This window comes from Cydia pomonella, chromosome 9 (assembly GCF_033807575.1).
Source record: "Cydia pomonella isolate Wapato2018A chromosome 9, ilCydPomo1, whole genome shotgun sequence".
NCBI lineage: Eukaryota > Metazoa > Arthropoda > Insecta > Lepidoptera > Tortricidae > Cydia > Cydia pomonella.
Window position 1 is genome coordinate 17,545,932 of NC_084711.1, and position 26,001 is coordinate 17,571,932.

A 26,001-nucleotide genomic window follows, 5' to 3' on the forward strand; every position below is an offset into this window, starting at 1 on the left:
GAGAGAATTATAAGATATTTCATTTCAATCTTAGTTGGTAAACAGATAGTGGTCGAGTCCTCCTATTCAGTATGAAGTACCTGTGTCAGGAGGCCTCGCTCTTCCAGGTTACAGTTCTAGATATCTATACTAAGTTAATGAAGTTAACACCATAATTTTATAATGAATTGACATATTGATAAAATTAACAACATACAATATCGAGCTTGTAGTATTGAATAATTTCAATGTTTATATTTGGTTGACAATCACACAACACTAATTAATAAATACATATATACCTTTTATGTTGAATAACTTTTTTAACTTGAAGTGCTTTCGGTTTTTTTTTAAGTCTGAAGGAGAGTCCCGCCCATTTTTCCCGCCAGGTTCTATCTGGTCCATTCGATTTAACAACTGAAAATGAACGGATTTTAAAAACTTGCTGTATAGTACGGTCGCCAAGCCGCTCCGAGGCCAGATTTAATTGACTCAGCTCGGCCTTACCCACAACCGGTATCAATGTGTTCGGACAGTTCTCCTGATCACCGTACATGCGGTAGTAAAGCGGAAAAATGGTGGAGGGGATAGTAATGACGTCACAAAGATGGCGGCCGGACCTATTCTTTTTGGCGGTGTATCTCAAAAACTACTTAACCGATTTTAATCATCGAGGTGTCAAATAATAGCTTATATTATGGAGATTATTTCCTTTTCTACAAACATTTACGTGAAACCTATAGGAAAAAAAATAATCACAAAAAACAGTTTTTTTATAAAATTATTATTTTTTATTTTGTAAAAATCTCCGTAAATATTAGCATTTCGCAAATTTTGTTTAATATAAAACATATTGCTTCATTATCAAGGAATATAATGAGCCTTAAAACATACAGATCGAGTAATAAACAATGAAGCTACACTCATTTATTTGCGCATGGGTAACGATAACTGGCTTTTACCGGTCGAAACTGGTGACTGTTACGATACGTATTGAATGGAATTTATAGAGTATCGGTTTTAATTACTGAAATTATAATTAAAATTATAAAAACCAGTCACAATAATGTTACCTTACTTCGACGTTTAGTCTCTTTTTTCGTCTTAATCATAGGTAGGTACATATTTCTTTTTACTTAAAAATTTTATACAGGATGAACTTTTAACCACCAGTCATACTCTGCGCAGCGACTTTATAGGTCATACTTAACAACTTTTACTATGGGACCAATTCCGAAATCGCGAAAAAAATTTTGACTGTCCCATATAAAGGTGCGACCAACTTTACCAGACCAACACTTTTCCAAACTGAGCTACAGCTGTCCGATGAAGTTAAGTACTTAGGACTAACTCTCGACAATAAACTCAATTGGAACAACCACATCAACAAACGGATAGACAAGGCGGGAGTTGTCTTCTGGCAGTGCAGAAGGATGATTGGTAAGAGGTGGGGACTCAACCCGAAAATTACCCTCTGGCTCTATAAGACGATAATCCGCCCCTTACTCTGTTACGGTGCTCTGGTTTGGTGGCCAAGAACAAACCTAGGCAACGTACGAGACAAACTACAAAGACTTCAAAGGCTCGCATGCGCGGCCATCACTGGCTGCACGAGGTCTACCCCGACTGCAGCCATGGAGGTCATGCTAAACCTTCCACCGCTGCACCTACACATACAGCAAGAGGCCAGGCTCTCAGCGGTAAGGTTGCGAACCCTCAAGATATGGTCTAACATCACAGGAGCTCTTCACACAAAATGCCTGGAAAAGGTGTATGACGAATTTCCAGTGCTTAGGTCAGGCACGGACCGGATTCACAAACAAGCTATCTTCGATAAAAGGTACAAAATACAGTTATATGAGGACGACAATCATGAAGAACTCAATCCCCGGGAGCTGAGAATCTTCACTGATGGGTACAAAACAGACAGCGGATCGGGCTCTGGAACCTTCTCAGAAGACCTGAACATGTCGATCACCACTCCGCTAGGAGCCCATAACTCGGTATTCCAAGCTGAGTGCATGGGCATCATAAACGCGGCGGCTGCCATCACTGCAAGGAAGGTAGTAGGATCCTCCATCCGCATACTCTCCGACAGTAGAGCAGTCTTAATGGCTCTAAATAGCCATATAGTTACATCCAAACTTATACACGAATGCCACGAACGACTAATGGAGGTATGTCATAATAACAAGATCACCCTACAATGGATCAAGGGACACAGTGGATCCCGAGGTAACGATGCTGCGGACGAGCTTGCCAGGCAAGGATCGAATGCGGGGGCGATTGGTCCGGAACCGATTCTTCCGATACCATTTAGCAAGGTACGCTCAATGCTGCTGGCACGTACAGGGAAACTACACACAGAACACTGGCTGAACCAGACTGGATGCAAACAGGCAAAAGAAGCCATGCCTGGCATCAACGGAAAACTCACAAGGGCGCTCCTGCAACTAGGGAAGGTCCGACTGAGTATGGTAACCAGTGTCATAACAGGTCATGGACTATTTAACAAACATCTTTTCACAACAGGTGTCACAGACAGTCCCCTGTGCCGAGGTTGCATGGAGACAGAAGAAACAGCTTCTCACGTGGTGCTGGAATGCAGCGGAGTGACTCCATACAGGGCTAAACATCTCGGATCTCCGAGAGACCTCCCCGAGGTCCTACTCAACATCAAAGGTTTGATAGGATTCCTCGAGGAGCTGGGCTGGCAGGACTAGCCCACCCCCAACATATCACGCAAAATAGGCGCAAGTCGTCGAGTTGCGGAAAAATCGCCCGAATACAATACAATACAATACAATACAAGGTGCGTCCAGACCGCAGCTTAAAAAACGGTCACGATACGGAATCGCAGTGACGCGTCGTATGCGTACCGTTTTTGACGCATGCTCCCCACACCGCTGTTTAAAAAACGGTGACGGTACGGAATCGCAGTGACGTGCTTCACGCGAATCTTTTTTGTTCGCAAAACAGTTGCGTCTTTTACGTCACCGGTACGGTGTCTGCCATAAGATCTCCGTGTAATATTTTTTGCGATTTTTACGCAGTTCAATTTACGGTGCGTCAGCTTATTTTAAGCAGCGGTGTGGCGAGCATGCGTCATGGACCCGGGTACGTCCTTAAACTACGTCCAAAAGAGAGGTATGGGCATTGTGAATGTCATCTCGCTTTGTGTGGTAGGGCACAGCCAGTGGGTGTCATTCCAGATCCAAATTTTCTTGCGTGATTCGGCATTGGTCCCATAATAAAAGTTGTTCAGTATGACCTATAAAGTCACTGCGCAGAGTATGGCTGGTGGTTAAAATTTCATCTTATACCTATATTCGACACAAGTAGTAAGTACTTACAGACCAACTATGATACACATTTTGCCTGTATAGTGATACATAGTGAATAAATTAATACCTGATTTAAAAAATAAAACAAAAATAACAAATAGCATGTTATTTAATTCAGTAATCACTAATCAGTCTTAAACAATGAACATCATACTTTTAGATTAGACAACAAAATGTATATTTATACTGTGTTTCGACTTGAAAGATTTTACTGCTTTAAAACATAAGACAAACCTACCAACCAAATGTATAAAAAAAAATGTTTTTTGTGATTATTATTTTCCTATAGGTTTCACGTAAATGTTTGTAAAAAGGAAATAATCTCCATAATATAAGCTATTAGTTGACACCTCGATGAATACAATCGGTTAAGTGGTTTTCGAGATACACCGCCAAAAAGATTGGTCCGGACGCCATCTTTGTGACGTCATTACTATCCCCTCCCACCATTTTTCCGCTTTACTACCGCATGTACGGTGATCAGGAGAAACGCCCGAACACATTGATACCGGTTGTGGGTAAGGCCGAGCTGAGTCAATTAAATCTGGCCTCGGAGCGGCTTGGGGACTACTAATAGTAAAAGTTGTTCAGTATGACCTATAAAGTCGCTGCGCAGAGTATGACTGGTGGTTAAAAGTTCACCCTGTATAAAATTTTTAAGTAAAAAGAAATATGTACCTACCTATGATTAAGACGAAAAAAGAGACTAAACGTCGAAGTAAGGTAACATTATTGTGTCTGGTTTTTATAATTGTCATTATAATTTCAGTAATTAAAACCGATACTCTATAAATTCCATTCAATACGTATCGTAACAGTCACCACAGTTTCGACCGGTAAAAGCCAGTTATCGTTACCCATGCGCAAATAAATGAGTGTAGCTTCATTGTTTATTACTCGATCTGTATGTTTTAAGGCTCATTATATTCCTTGATAATGAAGCAATATGTTTTATATTAAACAAAATTTGCGAAATGCTAATATTTACGGAGATTTTTACAAAATAAAAAAATTTTTTTTTATAAAAAAACTGTTTTTTGTGATTATTTTTTTTCCTATAGGTTTCACGTAAATGTTTGTAGAAAAGGAAATAATCTCCATAATATAAGCTATTATTTGACACCTCGATGATTAAAATCGGTTAAGTGGTTTTCGAGATACACCGCCAAAAAGAATAGGTCCGGCCGCCATCTTTGTGACGTCATTACTATCCCCTCCACCATTTTTCCGCTTTACTACCGCATGTACGGTGATCAGGAGAACTGTCCGAACACATTGATACCGGTTGTGGGTAAGGCCGAGCCGAGTCAATTAAATCGTGTTTCTAGAGGGCTTTTGAGATTTGGCGACCGTACTAGTAATTACCTATCGAGATTCATACTGCAAATCATCAATGATCTGGTTCTTCAGCTCTGCATTCTCTGTATCCCTTCTAATGACAGCGTCCTGTAGCTGAGCGACTCGGAGCGTCGGAGCTCATGTAGGACATTGCACTGCTTTTGTTGCGCGGACAAGTTTATAAAAGAATAAAGCATTTTCTGAAGTAATTGAGATTTAACCACCTACCTTCAACAACTCGTATTGGAGATCATCAATCTGGTTCTTCAGCTCTGCATTCTCTGTATCCCGACTATTCACAGCATCTTGCAGCTGAGCGACTCTGAGCGTCATGGCATGGTGCTTCTCATGTAGAGCGGTGCACTGCGCCTGCAGGCGGCGGCTTTCTGCCGTCACCTCGACGTTGGTCGCGCGGATGGTTTCGTCCAGAGATGGGGCGCCCTCTGTACACGCATTATTTATTGGATTAAGTAAGCAATATTGCAGGACAGACAAGCCGAGAGGGCAGAGCGAGCGTGACATCTTTATTTGGTAAAGACTGGTTGAACAATTACTCAAGATTCAGATAGAGGAATAAGAGGGAAGCCTTTGCTCAGTGCAAATAAATGTTAAATTATGTACAATTTGTTTAGAATAGAGTCGAAGCTAATGTGCTTAGACCTTGGCACTATAAGTAGTTGACAAAATATAACTACCATTGATTCACCTTACATACAAGTTGTTCTGGAACATTGATTATGCATATTATTCTTTGTCATTAGGCGGGTCCACACAGAGCAAGCATACGCGCGAGGCAATTTCCTCACGCACAAAACAGCAGTGTAGACGTGCCTCGGCCGGAGCGGCGCGCCACTGCCCGTTTAGCACTGGCCGTTTTGTGAGTATGATCAATGGAAATTATACGTAGAGTCAGACCAAGCTAAGTTGGCAGCCGTTTTAATAGGTCAGATGATTAGTGTTAAATAAACGTCATAATTTCATAGAAGTTTGACGTTTAAAATAAAACTTCCACCGCCTGGGCTACCAAATTCACTGCCAACTTATCTTGGTCTGACTCCAGCATCCTGGAAATTTGGCATGATATGGAATAAACACAACACCTTGGATAATAAATAATTATAATTGTATATATGTAATCTTAGATAAGAAACTGAAAGGATACAGCATAAATCTATAAACATACATAATTCATAGTTATTGGACCAGCCATTTTCTAACAGGTTTACTAGTGTGATTTCAAAATCAATTAAATGCTAAGCAGGCAATATAAATAAACTTCAAGTTATAACCAGTTATCAATTAACTTTTCCCACACTCAAGCATCTTACTATACACAGAATACAGCAAACAACATACCTTCGGCTTCTCCTTTAATAGCCCTCCATATCTTCTCATTCCTTTGTTGCAGCCGATCAAACGCCTGCAGAACCTTGGCTACTGCTCGCTTGCTCACTTGCACCCTGTTGGCTAACTGGGCGTCCAGTTCCTCCTTGTCCCATGTAGATAATTGCATTAGGAATGATGTAGTAGCTTCATTTTCATCTGGAATTGACAATGTTAACGTTGATAATATACACAATTTTTTATACAAGTTAGCAACATGTTTTTTTGTTACTCATAATTGTGTTAAGGTGAAATAAAGTACAGTGGGAACTGTCAATATTTGCATACCAAAGTTATGGGTAATCCATTGGTAACTCATGACCATAACCCACAGGATATTTAAAGTAAGAGTAGGGGACCCTCTATCAAATGAACACAACGTCTATAGTGGTGTTCCTCAGGGATCAGTGCTGGGACCAATCCTGTTTGGCATATTTATAACGGATTTGAAGAGTGTAGTACAGTCAGAACTCAATATTTGCTGACAATACCAAAGTTATGGGTAATCCATTGGTAACTCGTAATATTATCCAAAGTGATTTAGATCGCATAGTTCAGTGGACTAAAGACTGGCTCATATCACTAAATGCTGACAAGTGCACAGTTCTACATATAGGAAAAACAAACCCAAAACTAAATTACAACATTGACTCTGTTCCCCTACAAGCAGTAGCTAGTCAAAGAGACCTGGGCATCACTATTTCACATAACTTAAAATGGGACACGCATATCACCAAAATTACCAAGAGATCAAATTCTATGCTGTATATGATCCGAAAAGCATTCCATGTAATTACTAAGGATTTTGGTGGATTAAGGAGTTTGATGACTAGTTTGGCTTAGTGGGTAGTGACCCTGCCTACGAAGCTGATGGTCCCGGGTTCAAATCCTGGTAAGGGCATTTATTCGTGTGATGAGCATGGATATTTGTTCCTGAGTCATGGGTGTTTTCTATGTATTTAAGTATTTACATATTATATATATCGTAGTCTATGCCAAATCTTGGGATTAGTTGTCAAGCGGACCCCAGGCTCCCATGAGCCGTGGCAAAATGGCGGGACAACGCGAGGAAAAAGAAAGAGATTTATTTATATTTATTAGAATATAGTCATACCTCCGTCCTTTACTTGAGTATGCTTTTCAGATATGGTCCCCTACTTTAAAAAGGACATCACTTTGCTGGAAAAAGTACAGCGAAGAGCAACTAAAATGGTTGCTTCACTGAAAGACAAGCCATATGAAGAACGGCTTCAGGTCTTATAACATTGGAGGACAGAAGGAAGCGAGGTGATCTTATTGAGACATACAAGATCTTGTCTGGACACTACAATGTTCCAAATATTAAAGACCTATATATATCAACCCAGAATGTAAGGTTGAGAGGACACTAAAAAAACTAGTTAAACCTCCATCTGCTAGCAACCCTAGGAAACACTTCTTGCCAAATTGTGTACCGCTGGAACTCTTTACCAGAAACTGTTGTCAGTGTAACCTCTTTCAAACATAGACTAGATACACATTTTAGAACGTTAAAAAGTGCTAAATAAACACAAGTGCTGCAATATACAGGCATCAGCTCCAAGAGCTCTTGAAGCGCTAGTGTATCAAATTAAATAATAATAATAAAACCTTCACTAAACACGTTTACAAAGACAAAAACATGTTACTTTGATTTATATTCAGCAGATTTAAAAAACTTTTTGATCAAATTTTAATTCTTCTCTATTTAAAAAAGAATTTGAATAATTGTACAGAATAATAAACAGGCAAAGAGAGCTTCAGCTTCATCGGAAACCAACCAGGAAATGGGAGCAAATTTTATTCCAGACCCACAGACAACGGGGGGACAGGTGAAACTTAATATAAGCTTGCAAAAATTGTTAAACAGCATAAATACTATTAGATAAACTTCTGCCAAAAGATCAGGAACTCGTAAAAAATTATAGTTGAAATGACCATGTTAACTTGATGTTATATACTAGTTTACTTTTATTTTCCGACTCATCAGCAGTCTCAGCGTCAAATCTCTGCAGCAGCACCCTGATATCTTCATTCAGCAAGTTCCAGTATCGGTTGACAACACACAGTACGGCATCATCCTGAGTTTGTCGCTTCTCTAGCTGTTCAATCCGAGCCCGCAATTCTGCTTCACACCTGTGGCGTTGTTCTATTCTCTGTGAAGATTCAAGACACATTGAAATAACTGTAAATCAAAATGATAAATAAGAATGACAAAGAAATAGATTGTGGTAGAATCATATTAGACTGATAATAACCATTTTCCTCTCCAGATATTACTAATATAAAAGTAGTAAACATTTGGTTCATAACCATACTTACTTCTACTGCACTCCCTATTTGGCAGAATTTAGTGTCAATATCAAGAGCAGTTGACTCATATTTTGTGCTTAATTGCTGTATTACTTATTTTAGATTATCTTATTAACCTTTATTTCATGAAATATTAGTAAAACTCTGTATGCATAAGTAGTGTTTGTTGAAGATTGTTTTGTTAATCAGCTGATTGTGTTGTTTCATCTAATTTGTGAGCAATCTACCTATTATTTAACATGACAATAGGGTAATACATTACCTGAGCTAACTTTTTATTCTGAAATTGAAGGACTTTGATGTCCATTTCCTCCAGAGTGGATACTGGTCCAATGAGGTGAGGTTCAAAATGAACCTTTTTGATCGGGGGCTGGCCACTGCCGTTGCCGCCATCGTCTGCTCCACGCTTAGACATCCTGAACTAAAACATAAGTATAAGAAATTATGCTTTCAAATATGTTTAATTACGAAAGTTTAGCATCAAACTATTGATCTATATTATTCAACCAAATCACGAGTACACAGATTACCTTATATTGTGTTAGATAGTTACATGCAATCGTATTTGCCTGGGTTATGCATACCTGCTTGTCAATATTGACAGTCTGGAAACAGTAGCTTTAATTAGATTGTTCTTTCTCATTAGATACTGAATTTCGAATAGCTATTAAAATACCTATCATTGTGGTAAATATGATGTTAATTAATCTTATTTGAGTACAAAAAACTGGTTGTCCGTCCGCAACCACCTCTTCACCCAAACGAAGACGTCTCTTTACAATAATGTTGCCAAGGTAAAAAAAAAACACAAAGCTGTTTTTTTTTCAACTATTACAAGCACGAAAACACTATGATAAAAATAAATTATAATTAAATCAGTATCTTTTGCATTCAAATAATTGCTTAATATGATTAATCCTGTAATAATTCAAGAGAATTAAAGTTGTAAGGTGGCAAAAGATATTGTAACGGAGGTGCTGCCATCTATGGAGGTGGTGGTGGAGCTCAACGAGGGGGGTGGGGTTAGGGTCGGCAACGCGCATGTAACTCCTCTGGAGTTGCAGGTGTACATAGGCTACGGAGACTGCTTACCATCAGGCAGGCCGTATGCTTGTTTGCCACCGACGTAGTATAAAAAATATACGAAATCATTAGACATTTTCTATGCCGCTGTTTTTAAAATGTTTTTTTCACGTCAGCAGCTGGAACAAGGGTAATTTGCTGCTTAAAAACAGTGAGCAAAATCGCATTTTGCTCACCGAGTGAGACAAAATAACATTCAAGTGACCTTCATATTCGAATGTTATTTCAACGTGCGGGGCCTAATACAAGTTCGAAGTATTTGGATTCTATTGTCTTTGTCCCTTTCACGTCATTAGCAAAAAGAAAGAGACAAAAAAGAATGCATACGTAATTCAACGATATATTGACGGTTTATAATAGACCCCCGAAATAAGTCAGACCGCATCGTTCCAAAACACCCTACGAGTCTTCATTCGTAATAATTAATTAATGAAATAAAAGTTTAAAATTTAATAAAAATACCATATTTTACGTATTTTATTATACAATCAAAACAATGTACTTATACAAATTTACGCAACTGTTACGCTGTAAATAATTCTACTTAACGACTTTTAACGATCTCTACTATAGTTGACAAATAATTGTATCCGCAATTCGGACCGTATCTTACAAAGTTTTTTTTAACAAAAAAAAGTTGACGATTGAACTGTCAATTGATGTTCGTTAATTCAATATTATCGTATCATTTTATTGAAATTTCTTTCGTTTTGTTTTAAAGCGGTAATGAAAGTTAATTGTTAGAATACCTTCAGAAAACATGAGTGAAATAGTGATAAAGACGGATTACATTTTTTCAGGTTGTATTTTTTGATGGCTGACTGACGTGAAAATTTTTGTGTACTACACGAGATCAAAGTTATTTACATCTCTTGCGCTTATGAGTCCCTTACTACGCTCAAGATTCTAAATTAGATTCACTCGCTACGCTCGTGAATCTATTATAGAATCTTTCGCTTGCACGGGACTCAAAACAAGCACTCGAAGAAATATCAAACTTTGCTCTCTTGTTGTACAAATAACTATTTAAGCACCGCGATTGCAAAAGTAACTTTAAATGAGAAATAACTTTTTATGAATTTGATATGAGCCAATGCCTGGGTCTACAGAACTACATATGTTATTAACGAAGAAGATGTAGGTAATGAAACAATATAGATGGTAGTATTTTTATATTGGGTGCTCAAAAGACCACCAAAGATAAAAAAAATCTCATGTGTATAATAAAAAAAATCAAAGGCCTATTGAAGATTACAACGAAAAACTTATAAATAATATAATACATAATTTCCCTTATAAAAATACATACACAATTATCTCTTATTTCATAAGTGATCTATAAACTAATTGATCTTGAAACATTTTAAGGAACACACTGTATTTTTTATCATGGAATGACTTGATATTCAAATTTGGTTTAATTACGTCAGCTTTTCCCCCCATGTTTTGGATGGCTTCTTCCATATTCTTGAAATACTTGGAAGCACAGGCCCCTAGGATTGCAGCACCAACTAGAACGGAGTCCTTTTCATGTGGCTTCATAATGGGTAACCCTGTGGTATCAGCTTGTATCTGAACGAAGAGTGGGTCTTTTGTTATACCCCCACAGATAAGCAACGATTTAAATGAATCATATCCAGCCTGCACTAATGCATCAATGATGTGTCTTGTGCCATACTGGAAAAAATAGAATAAAATAATCCTTAAATTTAGTGACCTTGGCATTTGAGAGCATTTGGTGAGAGTAAGAGAGTTAGCTATAACTTTCAAATTATTATTAATCGTATGGCAAGATTCGAGTCGCTTAAGGTATTAGAAAGTATATTAACAGTTAGAGAACTATATCCAATGTCTTGGCCCATAGGGCTGCGTCTTCACTAGGAGCGAGCAAGTCTTCATGGTTGCCAATAAACTTTCTCTTAGGGCAGTCGACTGTTATGTGGTAGATAGTCTGCTTTAGAGCTCCGCAGTCACACTCTGGTGAGTCTCGCCACCCGCACTTGAACATATAATCGGCACAGCGTCCATGCTCAGTTCGAAGTCGGTTGATCTGGCACCATTCCTTTCTGGGAGCCGAAAAACATCCTGGCTTTTTTGTAGGGTCGAAGTTCGATAGGGACTGTCTAGGCGGATCTGACATCCAGTCCTTTCTCCATTCCTCATTTATATTGAACCCACATTCCCGCAGAATGTTTGCTGTTTCGTATGGTGGGTTCCGGGATTTCAGGCGGTGCTTTGGTGGGTGTAAGAACTCTTGATAGACGGGTAAGTTTGGGTGCTGGACTATTTTCTCACTTTCCCTTACCAAGGCGTGCTGTCTTCTGAGGTGAGGAGGTGGAATGTGGCTCAAAGCTGGCAGCCAACGAACAGGCGTCGACTTGACTGTCCCCGTTATACACCTCATGGTATTTCGCAATTGGACATCAACCTTTTCAGTGTGTGCGCTGTTTAGCCAAACCGGAGCGCAGTACTCCCCTGCCGAGTAGACCAGGCTGAGTCCAGTCGTGCGCAGAACATCCGCCGAGGCTCCCCAAGATGTGCCGGTTAATCTGTGCAATATGTTATTTCGGGTGCCCAGTTTCTTACCTAGCTTGCTTAGGTGGGGGTTGAACGTAAGGGAGCGGTCTAGGGTAACACCTAGGTATTTAGGGTGTGGGTTGTAGCAGAGAGCTTTCCCTTCAAAAATAACGCTGGGTTTGTATGCAGCCAGCTTATTGTAACTTTCAAAAATATTACTGAACTCTTTGAGGGCTAGTCAGTTTTTAGGACATGTGCACACTTGCACCACTGTCAGAAAGTAAGGGTTGCAGGATGTGTAGGATTTGTTCTGTGCCTATGTGAACACATGTACTTTTAAACCAATATGTATTGTATAAAAATGGAAATACTTACAGAAAGACCTTGTAATGTTGCAAGATACAACACAGCCAAGTTTTCCTCACTTTTGGTTATGGAAAGGCCACTTATCATGCCCTTCATAAGTGAATCTGCCAAGGGTGACCGGTTACCATGAAAGTCTGGCCACACATGATAGTCTTTTGTCAGCAAACTGATATCAGAGAGGCCATGGTTCTTTGCCATTTTAGTCATTATGTCCCTTAAGTGGTTGCGAACTCTGAAAGAAACAAAAAAAAATCAAATTATATAAGAACCGAGGTAGGGTCATGCATATTAAACTAAAAATAATACATACTCTCCTGTAGTGTGTCTTTTACGCAACTCAATGCCTGCAGGATGGCTGGAAATGATGTGATCCAACAACATCCCTGATGCACTCTGCCCGGCTTCATTCAACCATAGGTTAGGGACCATGGCACTAAAGTACGGACCCCATACTCCCTGCACCATCACAGCCCTTTTGTTCACAGCCATATGACATGTAGAAGTGCCACAGATCAGTCCAAGGCGGGAAGACATGTCTTTATCTATACCCGTACCATCTGTTCCAATCATTCCTAGGCCACCAGCATGTGCATCAATAATGGATGTAGCTACAGGTGTATTTGGCAGTAAACCCAAGACTTTAGCAATTTTAGGTGAGAGCCCTCCACAATGCTCACCAGGCATTAGAACTTTGTCACCAATCTTTTTAAAATTACCCTCAATTAAATCTTTCAATCCTACTCTCTTTAAGTAATCTGCATTCCAACCCTGTTTACCATCAACAGAACACTCATAATTCCATTTACAGACTAAGGAACACAGTGATCTGCTTAGAGATCCTGTGGCTTTCCATGTAAGAAAGTCTGGGAGGTCAAAAAAGTAACCAAACTCAGACCAGTTACTTGAATGTTTTTTTAACCACAGAAGTTTTGGGATTTCCATTTCTAAGCTGACTTTTCCTCCAACATATTTCAGTATTTCATGATTTGTGCTGTTTATGAAATCTGCTTCGGCCTGTGCCCTGTGGTCCATCCACATTATTATGTTTTGCTCATTGTTGTAAGAATCACTCACTGCCAATGGGTTAAACTGATTATCTAAGGCTACAAGTGAGCATGTTGCATCAAATCCAATTCCTTTTATTCTTACTGGATCCACTCCTTGGACAACATTCTGAAAAATTATAAATTCTATCAATAACATTAGTGGCATTTCTATATGATGAATAATAGCCGGGTCCAAACAGAGCAAGCCAGGCAATTTCCTCACGCACAAAACAGCAGTGTAGAGGTGCCTCGGGCGGGGCGGCGCGCCACTGCCCGTTTAGCACTGGCCGTTTTGTGATTATGATCAATGGAAATTATACCATACACTGGCCATAAAATAAAAGGAGTACACTGAGAGGATGCCGCTCTTGGCCCTTGGTGGCCCAGGTGTAATGACTATTGAGAGTTAATTAAATCTAAAATTAACTAGGCTATTAGGTGAAAGAGACGGACTAAATACTTGGCTATGGGATAAAAAACTGGACACATGCCTAATAAAATAGAATGCATTGATAAAATAATTGAAACTAACCTTGATGACATATTCACAGCAATTCCATATGTCATTAGAGGACTGCTCATAGAAGTCCACCTTTGGTTTCCAGGTTTGAATTTCCTTTACTGAAGTGGAACATACATGTCCTTTCTGATTCACAAGGGCTGCCCTTACGCTGCCGGATCCCACGTCAACACCAATGAAATAAACATCTTTCTCCATTTTTTAGGAAATTATAGTTTTATTTACTCGAAAAAGGCACTTGCAACCGTATTAACAAGAAAGATATTTAACTCTGGTGGAATTGATCGTCAATATTCCTTGGAGCTATTACAGATATGTAAGATGCTGAGCAATAAAATAATTGACATAACAACGTGATTATACTCGACCTTGGCATACCGATAACTGGTTTACTATTAAGTAATAAAAACACTCTGGTCTAAGAGACAACAGATAACCTTGTTTGCTCTCCATTCACTATGTTATCTACAGAATCGCAATGGTTTTAACAAAAAAAAAGGAAAAATGTATTAAGTTTTAAGAACATGTTGCTCTTATATTTCTGTGTGGTACAATATATTATTATTTACAGAAATAACGCAGGTTTTAATTTAAATTACGACTTTGCCGCCGAGGATTCTAAGGAACTTTAAATAAAGCTGTCAAGTGTCAAGTACCTCTATTTTTTTTGTTACAATTATGGCCTGGATGCGAGTCTTTTAAGCATCAAGTACGTCCTATGCTGTCAAGATGGTCAAAAATAGAGCTACTCAAGATAGGAGTGAAAAACGTCATAACGAAAAAAAAGTGAAAAACATCAAATAAGTCAATGAATAAAATGTAGACTACACGTATTTCGTTAAGATTATTTTCGCTTGGCATAAAGTAAGGAGGAAACATGCAAGTATGGAAAGTAGAGGCAAGGAACAGAATCTCCTTAGGCTGAACTATTGCAAGTGTCCAGCCGTCAGCTATAAATAATAGTTCCAAATCTCTCCAGAGTAGCGCTAGAGTAGCTAAGAACCTAGGCGTTATTGACGGAGTGGAGTGCGCTGTTTAGGATTAGATTTTTTTCTCATATATTCTAGGTATTGTAGCGCCACCTATTTATGGTTTTCTGTCGGACACTTTTTGATATATGGAGATTCTGAGGGCCTACCGCGAACCACGTTCAACAAAGGCAACACGTCGAACGCGGTAGGCCCTCTGTTCCTTGCCTTTACCTTCCATACATGCAAGGATCATGGGGATATAAAGTGGAGCCACTAAAGAAAACAGTCTACTTGAGATAGCAAAGGTGGGTCGCGGTGTCTCACTCGCACATGTTGTCAATGTTAAAAACATACCATTGTGGTAGTATTTAAATCAATATACTACTGAAATTAAATAATTTCTTACACTATTTTAGTGCTATATTCAGAATGCGGTTCTCAAATCTTTTAAGTAATTTGTAAATAATTATCATGTCAATATTATTAACTGATTAAACCGAGCATGTGCACAACAAAAAAAAAACATTAATTTTAATATGGTAGAGATTGTAGAAACTTTGAATATTAATTGGTATCCCCAACTTGACATATTCTCGAGATATTTTCAAAATACGCGAATGGTGGGGCTCTTACAAACGTGACGTCACTCGGGACGCCATGATACTGACAAGCGTTTAGCGCCAATTTTAAATTTAAAAACTAAAATGCAATTTTTTCCTACTTAACTATTATTTTCTCTAGAAAAATCTTATTCGTTGTACCTTCGAGCAACACTGGGAAGGGAGTCGCCATTTGCACTGTTTCCCCTCTGCCGAAGTACAAGATCAAAATGATCTAGCGCGGGTAATAAAACTAGTTGCGCGCGGATTTTAAACTTGCCCGAGTCTAGTCGCGCGAGTGAACACTGCAGCAGAAAAAATGCCTAGTTGCTCGGTTTTCTGCTGTAAGAAGAGGTCGTCGACATCAAATTTACAAAAACATGGCGTAACATTTCACAAGTAATTATTCATTTTATTACGTTTAATAACATTGAAACACCAAATTATTATATTTTAGTCTCACGTAATTGCTGGATTTATCGATTTTGCGCCCTCCAGCTATTCCAGTACAAATTTTGGATCGGTCGAGCGACAAATCCGACTTCCCATTGCGATAGTGATGTTACTTCTACAAAATAATGTGTGTAGATAAATTTGAATGTAGGTCGTCTACTTGTAATGATTCAGGTTCGACAAATTTCTATTATGGTTTTTATGTGAAATGTACCTAAATATATTTCATTAGTAAAATATTAAATAGATACATTTTTACTCATTCTTCAGTTATATGCGATGAAGGTGTTTAAACCTGTTTTTATTACGTATTTATAGTATATTTCGTTATAGAAGTGGTTACGAACCCTCCAAGAGCCAAGGAGCTATGAGCTCCCATTGGGAGCCTGCCAATTTGTTTTTGGACTAGATACTATTATTCAATGTTCTTACACTTACAGACTGATGAAAACATTGTGATTTTCAAGATGTCGTGGCTTTTCCCACTTTTCCTCTTTACAGGTCCTCCAAAAATCCTAAATTAAATTTAGCAATAATAAGCGAATCTGGGATCCCAAATGGACTAGCACAGTTTGTTCAATTCACTCCGAAACATCCGATTTTCAAAATAAATTTCGGACGATGTATTTGTGAACAGCATTGGCGAAAGAGCGTCTCCTTGTTTTACACCAGTGACTAGTTCAAAATCGGCTGTTGTTCTCCACGAGCTTTTTCCACTCATATTGCTTACTTTAGTAGCGACAACTATTATTATTACCAAGTTGTCTAGCAAAATTATAGTGTCTCTCTGACATAAGTATGCTTTGGCAAAATCAACAAATAGAATATGGATGTCTTTCTTTTCCATCACCTGTTTCAACAGTACTCATACTGCGGTTCTGGCTATGAAAATAGTAATAACTATTAATGAAAAAAAACAGGGACTCGTCGACTCTCTAAAATTAATAATCATTAACAACTAAAAATTGCATTCGGGATATTTTTACTCTGCATGAGTCTTCACCTGGGCGGCTACCGGGAAAATCGAAATTCGTCAATTGCGGGCATTTTTTCTCTGTCACTCTAATTACGTCTTAGTGAGAGTAAAAGAGAAAGATCCCCGCAATTTGCGAATTTCGGTTTTCGCTGTAGGCCCCCTGATAATGCGATCTCAAAGCATCCTATAAGGTGTCTGTGAAACTAGCATATCAGTATCACTGTTTTATGAGAGTTCTAGCACCCTTAATAGAGGTCCATAGTTCTGCTGACTTACGCAAAAAAAAAAATTAAGATGCTAACTTTGCAATCTAACCATTACACCATGGAACCGGCTGAGCTAATCGACGAATTTACTCATCACAAACTCTTACTACTTTATGTTACCGATTATAGCGTTAAACGTTTAACACAACCTTGTTGGAAGTCGCATAAGAAGTTTCACTTCAAAAACAAGGTTACAATACGCACTATCTCAAGCCCTCAAATTAAAATGGAGATATGCAGGACATATCGCACGGTATAAAGAGAATGAGATAATGATATTCATCTCTCACTCTATAGTATAGCTGTGTCCCTACTTACGTAGGTAAGTAAAACTTACAAGTGTACCTCGTGTAGATAAATAATTTGATATAATCGTTGGATCCTAGTTGGATGACTGAAAAAGACTGAAACTATACAAATATTTTACTGTATTATATACATAGATTTTCATAATATAAGGACTATGTTAATATGTTCAGCTTACTCCTTCACCAATAAATCTAAAAGGAAAGTCCATGAAAATAAAAAGTGGTATGGAGTTTTCCGCGAAACTATTTCGTATTGTACGCAATATACGCTATCGCCTTTACGTAGGGTTCGGTCTCACAGGATTAAATCAATCCGTTCATGTCATACAGGACTCTATCACCGAGAATAAACTCGTTTCCTTTTTTATGGTATTGTGTGTTATATATGCACCTATTGAGTAGACTTATATTAGGTTTCGCTGTGTATTTATTGTAGGACAATCTAGAATCCTCGTATATTATTGAGAAGAGTTTGACAATGGCACCATCTAATTAATAGTCTTCATAATCTATGTTCCTATATTCCGTCCTATTGGCAAAACGAAATCGGGAAAGCCATATAAACGATGGCTAGATGATATTACAGAAACTGCAGAGAAAGACTCGCTAAACAAAGCGGAAGACAGGCAAAATTGGAGAGAGTTGGAGGAGGCCTACACTCGAAGAGGGGTCCAAATTAAATAAACAAATAGTAGTAAAACTTCAAATGTAAAATGGGAAATTTGGAAATAAAGGCTTTTTTTTAATATACTCATTTATTTTATGATTTTCAGATACATTACAGTATGAAATGTCATAATTTCATAGAAGTTTGATGTTGAAAACAACACTTGCACATTCCATGCTATCAACATCACTGCCAACTTAGCTTGGTCTACTCTACTAACTCTATTCTCTCTGGCTTCGGTGACAGTAATAATTCTATTAACTTCTCTTACAGTTAAATGCTTAAGAAAACTTTTAACCCTGTTATTTGAAACTCACAATGTTTACTAGACACTTATAAATATAATTTTTTCCTCAAAGTATAATAACCAATATTAGGTACTTGTTCAATCCCTATCAAACTACAAAATTCAACAACCGCGTAATTTACCATAGTGAATAAATCCAATAAAGGTTCCCTTTTATCCCTAGCATTAATGATCCCACATAACATTTGGATGAATACTGACCCTGCCGTAGGAAGCCTAAAAGCAGCAAATTCTGGTGATGTAGCCCAGAAAACTAAGAAGTCTGTCTTTCTCATATTGTGAGGCCTGTCTGCAACTAATGTTGCTGTGGCATCAATAACTTGACAAGCTTGTAGGATTAGCAACTTCGGTTTGCCTCTTAAAGATTGCTTTTCATCCACTAAACTTTGAATATCATCCACTTTTATTGGTATGGAATCTGCTGCATACACACATCCTCTAATGCCATGTGAGAGTATGCAAAGCATAAACACACTATCTTCAGCTAAGACTTTCTTTAACACTTCCTGTATGAACGCTATCATCTCAATGCTGTTTAGATTGTCTCTGGTAATAATATCAAAATTCAAGCCATGCATAGTTTTCACCAACATATTTTTATCTTTTGTTGACCCATCACGTCTAGGCAATGCGTTCTCATTTTGCATTTCTTTAGATAGATGGAAAACTTCTTGGTTTATTATGCAGCATAAACCCACTCTTTTCTCATTTGTAATTTTATACCTTACATTCAAATTGATTGATGGTAGCCGATCCGACTTCAGAGGTTCTTCTAAACTCAACTTTTCAATCATACTGAAAACTTCATCGTAGTCACAAGTTTTTGTATTATTATATCCTTTTATATTTAAATTACCTTTGAAAGGTTTCTCAACACTAGTTGAAAGAGACTCCAGTTTCACATTCATCTTGCTTTCTGTATTTCTCAATACAATTGCATATTTGTTTAATTCAGGTTCCCTATCAATTATTTTCGCTAGTTGTTCAATTTTACACTCACAGGTGGCTTCACCTTTCTCATTATTTAGCAGCTTCAAAGTAATAAACTTCTGACTCATAAGTTGCAAAAGGACAAGTTCACAAGTATCATATTGCAATACATTCATATCAAACGAAGTCAAAGTCTTTTTAAAGTTTTCAAATGTGTCAGAAGTTATGTTTTCACAAATATAGTATAACACTTTTTTCATTGGATTGATATGGGAACTTTCTTCGTTTGTCGAGTAAAGTCTCTTTATTGTGGGGACATGGAAGCCCAGTTTCCTGATGACGCTGTATAATTGGCACACAGCAAGGGCTTCTAAGAAATGCTGACGCCAAGTAGGTCGTCCTTGAGCGCTTAAAGCCCAGTCAAATAATAAATTCAAGTGACTTCCCTCAAGGTCTCTAGAAATTCGTTGTAGTATAATAAGGCGGTCCAACGCTGTGTCTGGTGCATCATAGAGAAGAAACACGAGTGAAATCAAGTCGTACACTTCCAATTCCTTTTCTATTCTAGATATCACATCTAGGTTTATTGCGTTCAGGTTTTTATCACTAAGTGCATCGTCTTCTACTTGTACACTTGCGTCAGTACACATCATCTTTAATAAATGTGGGGTACGATGGGTACGAGTATGTTTTTGGTGTTTCTTTAGCAATCATTAAGAAAAAAATACTTAGAAATGAAATGAATGAAAGTTTGTGTCAAAATAGGGAATTCCCTCAATCTGTCTTCAAATAATATTTACTAATCTATGGTGCTGATATTTAGCGAAATGGAAAAATACAATTTTATAGGTCCGGAATCGGATCTGATATCGGGCTTGATTAAGTGTGGATGTAATTGGCAGTTCAGGCCTAATAAAGTGTGGATGTAATTGGCACTTATGGCCTATTATTATGTAATACATGTGGAAGGTAAAGGTATGTCTCAAAGAGCATTTCTAAATGTTGCCATTCAGGAAATTCATTCTTTCGTATTTTAAAATATATTTTTTTCTATTATTAATATTATTATAATTCTACTCTAGAATATTTTTACATGTATATCATATATGATCTATGCACAATGCAAAAATAAACTAAGAAGTGACATACATTTGAATGTATTGAAACTTTAGAAATACTTCCTGTGACTCAAACAAACTAAGGCCATAATTGTTAAAAAAAAAATCAAACAAACCAACACAATAAATATAACCTAAAAACTTGAAGAACCTTTTGAGAACGTAAAGGAAAGAAATTGAGTGAATTGAAAGTAAATTTAGCTAATGTTAAATAGATAGACCTATTTTTCAAATATGGTGCGCTTTAAGAACAGGTTTGTATCATATTAATTAAATTGTGCGCATTTTTTCTCATTATAAAAATGAATATTTAATACTCATTTATAGTACATATGGTGGTACTTTCCCGCACGTGTGCAGGAATGAGCACTTTCCGTGCATATGTTGAAACTTTAAAGAGCCATATGTACTGTAAAACGTTGTACGATACACGTGCGAATAGGTAATTCGCAACTCGTGTAGATTTAAAACACTCCCTTCGGTCGTGTTTTAATTTATCACCACTTGTAGCGATTTTCCTATTTTTGCCCTTGTATCGTAAATAACTATTATTTTATGATTTTTAGATACATTACAATAGAGATATTGAGTCCCATGGTGCCAGAGAACAAACCCTTGAGTTTAAAGTCCAGGATATTTCATGAAACTGTGATGAACAAAATTCAACAATTACACGGAGATTTTGGTGTTGCTGCTATAAGAATTGGATTTTTGACAAAATATTGCAATGAGAATACAAGGATAGCCATATTACGCTCCAGACATGGTCCTCATATATTCGTCACCAGTAGCATACCATTTATAACTAAAATAGGAAACCTAGATGTGTCTTTGAGGACACTACATGTAGGAGCAACATTGAAACATTGTTTCAAGTTTATTCAAAGGCACCAGAGAGCATACTTGGATTCAAAGTGGATGTCTTTAAAGTCAGACGAAGAAAGGAAACAATTGGAAGCAGCTGTGATGGATTTTACAAAAACTGATGTAGCAGTGAATATAGACAATTTGACATAATAAGTTCATTTTATTGAAGCTATAATCTATGTTAAATTCATACATACATGTATTATAAACACTAACATCCAATTGAAAAAGTAGCTTGTTTGTTACATTTTTACATTAACAGCCCCATGAATGTATATCTATTAATTATACCTAAAAATATACATCAAAATGGTTACACATAATGTGCTTAGAGAATAAGACTGAATTCCCTATATAATAGATGTCCTTTGTTGGGTTAGGTTCATCCACATTGTCTAGAGTTAGACCAAGTTAAGTTGGCAACAATTTTGATAGCACAGACTGCAAGTGTCATTTTAAACATCATAATTTCATAGAAGTTTGATGTGCAAAATAACACTTGCACAGTCTGTGCTATTAACATTGCTCTCAACTTAGTTTGGTCTAACTCTATGGCTTTGTATGTATGTATGTATGTATATACTTTATTGTACATAGAAATAAAAACACGAAAAACACAGTTACAGAGTAAATTAAATACAACAAAGGCGAACTTATCCTTGTATGGGATCTCTTCCATTTAACCTTTGAGGAAATGAGTAAAACAGAAGTAACGGTGAATGAATGACAAACACAAACAAAAGTGTACAATCACTGAAATTAATGAAATGCATGTTTTGAATACACATTGATACAAATATACATAAATAGAAAAATAACCATAAAATAATGCATACATATATATATATACATATATATATATATAAATAAAAATAAATAAATATTCAATATATAATATAAATAAATATGAATTCGAACCAGAAAAGTAAAGGAAATTAAAAGAGTAGAAGTACTCAATGGAGCTAGGAAGTCGTAACCAAAGTATCCACAGCAAAGCCACAATTTTTTAAGCTTCTCTTTGAGTGATGCTACAGATTGGGATTGCCTCACGGACACCGGAATCTCGTTCCATAACTTAACGGCATGGACAGTAAAGGATTTCTTGTATGTGCGCGTCGTATTGGAAGGAATCGTGAGTAAAAGATTGGTGCTTGATCGAAGGGGATGACCACTACCAGCAGCTAAATAACTAAACCTTTTGGAAAGGTAAGGTGGCGAAGCAGGATTGAATAGAACATTGAAAAGCAATGATAGGACATGCACATCTCGTCGACGACGAATCGGAAGCCAGCCAAGCTGAGATCGAAACTGGGATACATGATCAAACTTACGTAGACCGAAAATGTATCAAATACAAATATTTTGCAATCGCTCGAGTTTGTCCAGTAACTCCTCACTAAGGTCCAAGAATGCAGTATCAGCGTAATCTAACAACGGGAGTAAAAGTGAACATGCGAGAGTTATTTTGGTTTGAAGAGGAAGGAAATTTTGAAGACGCCTCAGTGAGTGGAGAGACGCAAAAAGTTTATTGCTAATGTCAGAAACATGAGCTGACTAGGACAAGGTTTGATCAATGATGATACCCAAGTTCTTAACTGTAGAAGAAAAAGGGATAATTGTTCCGTCAAAACGCACTTTGGGTACCACCATCTCTGACAATTTGGACACAAAATAAGGACCACCAATGACAATTGCTTGCGATTTTTTTGCATTAACTTTCAAACCAAACTTATTCGCCCAGCAACGAATTGACTCAAGGTCGCAATTTATTCTATCAACTAAAGATGAAAAATCATCAATGCTAGCCGCTGCGTAAATCATCCGCGTAAAGGTGGAAGTTACAATTTAAGGACTCAGTAATGCCATTAATGAAGATCGAGAAAAGGAGAGGAGAGAGTATCCCTCCTTGGGGGACACCAGTAGAAAGATCACACCACTCCGAGACCTTGTCGTCAACCTTGACACGCTGGCGCCTCCCAAAGAGATAGTTACGGAACCAAGACAAAGCTGCAAGAGAAACATTTAACGTACGAAGGATAAGAAGGAGAATATCAAAATCCACCGTATTAAAGGCACTACTGAAGTCTAAAAGTACCAGGACCGTGAGCTTTTTATTTTCAATATTAAAACGAATGTCATCAGTGACCTTCACCAAAGCCGTGACAGTGCTATGCCCGGGGCGGAAACCTGACTGAAACCGATTCAACAAATTATGCTTGTGGAGATGTGAAAGGAGGCGACGATTAACAAAATGTTCGATGATTTTAGACAAAACTGGGAGAATGGAGATGGGCCGATATTGAGAAAAGGATGTGGGATTAGAAGTTTTAGGAAGAGGGATAACATGAGCAAGTTTCCACATAGCAGGGAATGTACCAGAGGAAAAGGAGAAATTTATAATTTCGGATAAGATAGGGGCAATTATATCCGCCACGAGCATAAGCATATCCAGACTAAGGTGATCCTCACCGACAGCCTTCGATTTAATATTTTTTAAGATTGTAACAACCTCTTGTGGAGAAATATTGTCAAGAGTAAAAGTAGAGTCACAGTCAGAGCGAAGGTTATTGGCAAGAGAAGATAATGTTGCATGCTTGACGGAAGGATCTAATGTCACCGGGGATGTGCTAAAATGCCGATTGATTGAGTCCAGGTCAAGAATGCCTGAGGAACACTGAGGAACTTTGCCCACTCCAAGTGATCTCAAGAACTTCCATAATTTGAAAGGGGGGCATTCATCAATGGATTTATGAATATAACGGCGCCTAGCGTCCCTGCAAGTAACTAAGTGCTTTGCTAACAGTAATAATTCCATTAACTTCTCTAACAGTTAAATGTTTAACAAAAGTTGTAAACCTGCTTTTAAAAGTTTTAACCAGACACTTGTAAATATAATTTTTTCCTCAAAGTATGATTAACAATAGGTGCTTGTTCAATCCCTCTCAAAGTACAAATTGTAACAACCTTGTCATTTACCATAGTGAATAAATCCAAGAAATGTTCCCTTTTACCTCTAGCTTTAATGATCCCACATAAAATTTGGATGAATAATGAACCTGCCTTAGGATGCCTAAAAGCAGTAAATTCTGGTGCTGTAGCCCAGCAAACTAAGAAGTCTGTCTTTCTCATATTATGAGGGCTGTCGGCAACTAATGGTGATGTGGCATCAACAACTTGGCAAGCCTGTAGGATAAGCACCTTTGGTTTCCCTCTTAAAGATTGCTTTTCATCCACTAAACTTTGAATATAATCCACTTTTATTGGTATGGAATCTGCTGCATACACACATCCTCTAATGCCATGTGAGAGTATGCAAAGCATAAACACACTATCTTCAGCTGAGACTTTCTTTAACACTTCCTGTATGAACGCTATCATCTCATTGCTGTTAAGATTGTCTCTGGTAATAATATCAAAGTTCAAGCCACGCATAGTTTTCTCCAACATAATTTTATCTTTAGTTGACCCATCACGTCTCTCCAATGCATTCTCATTTGCATATTCCATGCTTTCTTTAGAAGGATAGAACACTTCTTGGTTTATTATGCAGCATATACCCACTCTTTTCTCATCTGTAATTTTATACCTGTCATTCAAATTTATTGAACGTTGTCTATCCGACTTCAGATCAATAGGTTCTTCCAAATTCAACTTTTCTATCATATTGAATACTTCATTGAAGTCACAAGTTTCTGTATTATTATCTTCTTTTACATTTAAATTACCATTAAAAGCTTTCTCAACACTAGTTGACGGAGATTCCAGTTTAACATTCATCTTGCTTTCTGTATTTCTCAATACAGTTGCATATTTTTTTAGTTCAGGCTCCCTATCAATTATTTTCGCCAGTTGTTCAATCTTACACTCGCACCTAGCATCACTTCTCTCATTATTTAGTAGCTTCAAAGTTATAAACTTTTGACTCATAAGTTGCAAAAGGACAAGTTCACAAGTATCATACTGCAATACATTCATATCAAACGAAGCCAATGTCTTTTTAAAGTTTTCAAATGTGTCAGAAGTCATGTTTTCACAAATATAGTATAACACTTTTTTCATTGGATTGATATGGGAACTTTCTTCGATTGTCGAGTAAAGTCTCTTTATTGTGGGGACATGGAAGCCCAGTTTCCTGATGACATTGTATAATTGGCACACAGCTAGGGCTTCTAAGAAATGCTGACGCCAAGTAGGTCGTCCTTGAGCGCTTAAAGCCCAGTCAAATAATAAATTCAAGTGACTTCCCTCAAGGTCTCTAGAAATTCGTTGTAGTATAGTAAGGCGGTCCAACGCTGTGTCTGGTACATCATAGAGAAGAAACACGAGTGAAATCAAGTCGTACACTTCCAATTCCTTTTCTATTCTAGATATAACTTCTAGGTTTATTGCGTTTAGGTTTTTATCACTAAGTGTATTCTCTTCAATTTGTACGCTTGCGTCAGTACACATCATCTTCAATAAATGTAGCGCACGAGTATCTTTATTGTTTTTGTTTGTGTAAAAAAAATACAAAAGAATGAAAGTCAAAATAGGGAATTCCCTCAATCTCTCTTCCAACCCAACTTCCCGTTCGCAAATAATTTGCAACTTTCATCCATCAAACCTAGGGGATATTTAAGACACTGTTTTAAC

At 37.5% G+C, this 26,001-nt stretch overlaps 5 protein-coding genes across 5 annotated transcripts in view; 1 reads left to right on the plus strand and 4 right to left on the minus strand.

Moving 5' to 3' along the window:
* The window catches only part of LOC133521548 (E3 ubiquitin-protein ligase Bre1), a 31,156-nt gene extending 21,988 nt beyond the window's left edge, over positions 1 to 9,168 (minus strand). Inside the window, exons 1-5 of the mRNA XM_061856576.1 lie at positions 8,960 to 9,168; positions 8,638 to 8,796; positions 8,032 to 8,218; positions 6,018 to 6,203; positions 4,890 to 5,104 (exon numbers count right to left, since the gene is read on the minus strand). Coding sequence (XP_061712560.1) covers positions 4,890 to 5,104; positions 6,018 to 6,203; positions 8,032 to 8,218; positions 8,638 to 8,790 — 741 coding nt within the window. The 5' untranslated portion in view covers positions 8,791 to 8,796; positions 8,960 to 9,168. The remainder of the gene's footprint in view (positions 1 to 4,889; positions 5,105 to 6,017; positions 6,204 to 8,031; positions 8,219 to 8,637; positions 8,797 to 8,959) is intronic.
* A 1,447-nt stretch (positions 9,169 to 10,615) lies between these two features.
* Positions 10,616 to 14,676, minus strand: LOC133521551 (FGGY carbohydrate kinase domain-containing protein). Its single transcript, XM_061856582.1, has 4 exons — positions 13,920 to 14,676; positions 12,652 to 13,514; positions 12,351 to 12,573; positions 10,616 to 11,135 (listed from the first exon to the last, which is right to left on the minus strand). Exons 1-4 carry the CDS (start codon positions 14,103 to 14,105, stop codon positions 10,779 to 10,781), a joined length of 1,629 nt encoding a protein of 542 aa, XP_061712566.1. The 5' UTR covers positions 14,106 to 14,676; the 3' UTR covers positions 10,616 to 10,778.
* Positions 14,677 to 18,216: 3,540 nt separating this feature from the next.
* Positions 18,217 to 20,133, minus strand: LOC133521553 (caspase-8-like). Its single transcript, XM_061856584.1, has one exon. The coding sequence runs from the start codon at positions 20,035 to 20,037 to the stop codon at positions 18,481 to 18,483; it is 1,557 nt and encodes a 518-aa protein (XP_061712568.1). The 5' UTR covers positions 20,038 to 20,133; the 3' UTR covers positions 18,217 to 18,480.
* Positions 20,134 to 20,598: 465 nt separating this feature from the next.
* LOC133521557 (ribonuclease P/MRP protein subunit POP5) lies at positions 20,599 to 21,522 on the plus strand. Its single transcript, XM_061856589.1, has 2 exons — positions 20,599 to 20,756; positions 21,069 to 21,522. Exons 1-2 carry the CDS (start codon positions 20,737 to 20,739, stop codon positions 21,517 to 21,519), a joined length of 471 nt encoding a protein of 156 aa, XP_061712573.1. The 5' UTR covers positions 20,599 to 20,736; the 3' UTR covers positions 21,520 to 21,522.
* Positions 21,523 to 24,225: 2,703 nt separating this feature from the next.
* On the minus strand, positions 24,226 to 25,943 carry LOC133521552 (caspase-8-like). The gene has a single exon (XM_061856583.1). It carries the CDS (start codon positions 25,819 to 25,821, stop codon positions 24,241 to 24,243), a length of 1,581 nt encoding a protein of 526 aa, XP_061712567.1. The 5' UTR covers positions 25,822 to 25,943; the 3' UTR covers positions 24,226 to 24,240.
* Between the last annotated feature and the right edge of the window lie 58 nt (positions 25,944 to 26,001).

Coding starts and splice junctions, on each gene's coding strand:
- LOC133521551 (XM_061856582.1), bottom strand. CDS start 14,105: ATGGAGAAAGATGTTTATTTCATTGGTGTTGACGTGGGATCCGGCAGC. Junction 13,515..13,919: donor GCTGTGAATATGTCATCAAG/GTTAGTTTCAAT, acceptor ATAATTTTTCAG/AATGTTGTCCAAGGAGTGGA. Junction 12,574..12,651: donor AAAAGACACACTACAGGAGA/GTATGTATTATT, acceptor TGTTTCTTTCAG/AGTTCGCAACCACTTAAGGG.
- LOC133521553 (XM_061856584.1), bottom strand. CDS start 20,037: ATGATGTGTACTGACGCAAGTGTACAAGTAGAAGACGATGCACTTAGT.
- LOC133521557 (XM_061856589.1), top strand. CDS start 20,737: ATGGTGCGCTTTAAGAACAG. Junction 20,757..21,068: donor ATGGTGCGCTTTAAGAACAG/GTTTGTATCATA, acceptor TATGATTTTTAG/ATACATTACAATAGAGATAT.
- LOC133521552 (XM_061856583.1), bottom strand. CDS start 25,821: ATGATGTGTACTGACGCAAGCGTACAAATTGAAGAGAATACACTTAGT.